Raw genomic sequence first — 3,251 nt, forward strand, 5'->3', positions numbered from 1 at the left:
ATATATATATATATATGTGTGTGTGTGTGTGTGTGTGTAAACTTTTTTCAGCATGTGATTGCTGATTTTCAACACAATCAGAAAAAGTCAAAACAAGTAAAGATGATTTTATTCAGGACAAATGAACAAACTCTTGATGGAGCTGCAGTTTGTTTTCTTGTTGTTTTGGTTAAGTTATGTGTGATTTAACAAAGAATGAGTTGTTAGTAAGTTTGATTAGTTTTTCTTACTTTAAGTAAAAGACATTTCTGCTGCCGCAAGTGTTTTTGTGTTCACATCATGCGGGCCTGGTAATGAGTCAGACGTGTTTAAAGAAYAAAATATATGTTTAACATCCTAATCAGGTGTAGGTTTAACTTGTAACAAACCGAGACAAGATTTAAAGAGAATATTAAAATAATTTGATATGTGGAACTCATTTATGCTGGTGCCGTTTGATTGGTCACAAAATGAACTCTAGTACCTGAAATTCATGGTAAACCAGGAACAATTTAAAAAGCAGAACAGAAAGAGAAAGTTCMCTGGTTGACACCAACACCTGTAGTCGTGGGCTCTTGGAGTGCTGAAATAGTAAAAACAGGTCCTGTTTCTCTACCTGTAGCTTCCTGTGTCCAAATATGGCCCAACTACTCAACAGGAAGTGCACCAACGTCAGACCACGTCGACTACAGGAAGAAACACAAGACTTTTCAAAATGAAACTTTTAAAATCTGTAATCTGAAACAAATTAAACAGACACGAGGTGCACAGAGGAAAACAAACACTGAAGTTTGTTTCTTTGAATACACATCCTGTCTGCSCCCTCCTTGAAACAGGGGTCGAGCATGAGAACATTTCCTGTAAACGCAGAGGAAAACAACTGATAACTGAGCACAGGGAGGCCTTTACAACGACTTAAAATGTGCAGAAATGTTTGTTTTACAACAAGAACAAACCACAACCAAACAAACCACCTAAAACTTTACAAAGAGTTGAGTCCCACTCAAATATGACTCCTGACAACTGTTGGGAACCATTGAGCTACTTTACTTTTTATTTTCCTTTTATTGCACCAACCAATCACTAATCAGTTTGATCACTTCAATAGCTTCAAACTGAGCTCATTTAACCTACAACAGGTTCATTTCCACAGAACTCCACCTGAAAAGCTCTGGTTTGGGCCAAACAAGTTAAGGTGAAAGATAAGAGGTAACTTGCAGCAGGTTAATGGGTTCATTTAAGTCAAACTGTTGGTAAATGTTGGGTTTTGTAGGTCTGATCGTTCAACCATCCTTTCAGGCTCACAGGGGCCGCCGGTGCACAGGTCCAGCAGTGGACAGATCACAAGTCCATTACTGATCAGTGGTTCCCAAAGCTTCAGCTTCCGACCCACGGACAGAGCCATCTTAACCAGAATACCATTTTTATAACYTTATGATGGATTTTTTTAACAGTAACAGCGATGATAAGAATATCAAGGGCACCCATTTTGAAATGCAACTAGAGATGATGTAAGAACCCCCGACTCCACGTTTCATGACCTACAGGGGTACTCATCCCAACGCTGGGAACCCCTGGGCTACACAAAGTTATTGACACCATAAATTCTTTCAAAGCTGAAATTGTTCACAAAAGACACAAAGGTCTAACGGTTATCTTCAACACCTCTAACTGGCTTTTACACTTCAGCATCAATTTGTTCCATCTGTATGTTTATGTCTACCAAACGTCTGAGTCTACCGTCCACATGATGCACTGTAGATACAGATAGTAAAGACATGTTGTCATTTCCACTGAAGTGAGTGCTGGTCCTCACTTTGACCAGTGTAACTTCAATTTTCAGAGAAGTTTCACATCTGCTTTAAAATTGAGCAAATGCTACTAAAAACGGCAGGAGGTAAAACAAAACAGAACTCTTAAATTCTGACTATCCAAAGAGATGTGAGAGTTCCACTACACAAACTGAGAGGAACGTTTTCCAATACCAAAAAACAATACTAAATCAACTGTTTTCATACCCTGATGCAATGCTTCTGAAACAGTTTAGCTTCTGATGGTCTAAAGAACAGCAACATGAGCTTGAGACCCAAACTATCTTTGGTTAAAGGTGTCCTGGTCTGACTGGGGAACTCTGTACRACTTCCTGACAAAGTAAAGCTCTGAATCTAATGACCACAACCACCATTAATCCAGTGCTTTCTTGGTTTTTAACAGGACTTTACCTCTCTTAGGAGTCGTGTTGGGGAAAAATACAATTAGCAATCATTTTTAATTAAATTTATATTCTGTGGATGATGATGGACCCAACTTTTGGATCCAATGCTGACATGAAATGTCTCTTGCTTTATAAAAACTGYTCCTGAAGTTCTCAAGACTTTCCAGATGGCATCAAGGTTGATGGTCGGAACCACTATGTTCTAGCTAAAAACCAAACAATAAGATATTCTTTGAAGACCTCAAACCAATCTGAATCTGTAAACCAAAGACTGGTTTGGAACTAATCTATGAACGAAGCAGATGTTTCAGACTTACATGAACTCTCTTTGTTCTCGGTAACACATGCTGGTGTTCGGTCTGSAGCTCCGAGCGAATGACTTCTTGTTCCTCAGCGAAGGAGCAGGCATGCCGGCGGACATGACTGACGTACAACCATACTTTTATACCCGTTTGGAGAAACAGTGACTGGATCTAYGAAACAACTGGATCAGTGAGTCCGGAGCAGAATTGTGGTCAAATATGGACTCTAGATAGAAAAGCAAAGGAGGACTGAAAGCCAGACACTCAGATGTGTCAGTTAGGAAGTCTGTTGATGCTCTGAACACCAGATACTCCACCAGAGGTTTCCTGAACGGGAGGGCAGGCCTCCGATTGGTCGACCAGCGTCGGCGTGTTCCTTCCTGCTTCCTCAGAGGCGGCACACGATTGGCCGGCAGAGCCACCGGCTACAAACACACATCCCTCACACGCTCGGACACCGGAACCAGAGGCCAGGGGGGGATTTCCACCCCTGACTGGAACAATGCAGAGCCCACGTACTCAACACAATACCTTCACTCTGATTTTACCGAAACACAAACAGAAATAAAGACGCTGCAGGTGGAAGTGCGCAACTACAATACAACAAAGCTAAACCTTGTTTCACATCAAACTTTTACCTGGATGAGCTCAATGAAAAGTAAGACCACCTAAAACCCACTGAGGAGCAACAAATACTTCGTTACTGTACTTAAGTAGAATTTTTGGCTCTCTGTACTTTACTTAAGTAGTTATTT

At 40.8% G+C, this 3,251-nt stretch overlaps 1 protein-coding gene across 1 annotated transcript in view; it reads right to left on the reverse strand.

Moving 5' to 3' along the window:
* sh3bp2 (SH3-domain binding protein 2) overlaps positions 1 to 2,927 on the reverse strand; it is a gene marked incomplete at its 3' end in the record, with an annotated part of 21,064 nt that extends 18,137 nt beyond the window's left edge. Inside the window, 1 exon segment of the mRNA XM_014028463.1 lies at positions 2,512 to 2,927. Coding sequence (XP_013883917.1) covers positions 2,512 to 2,615 — 104 coding nt within the window.
* Positions 2,928 to 3,251: the final 324 nt, after the last annotated feature.

The sequence above is a fragment of the Austrofundulus limnaeus genome, unplaced genomic scaffold (genome assembly GCF_001266775.1).
Source record: "Austrofundulus limnaeus strain Quisiro unplaced genomic scaffold, Austrofundulus_limnaeus-1.0 Scaffold765, whole genome shotgun sequence".
NCBI classification, from domain to species: domain Eukaryota; kingdom Metazoa; phylum Chordata; class Actinopteri; order Cyprinodontiformes; family Rivulidae; genus Austrofundulus; species Austrofundulus limnaeus.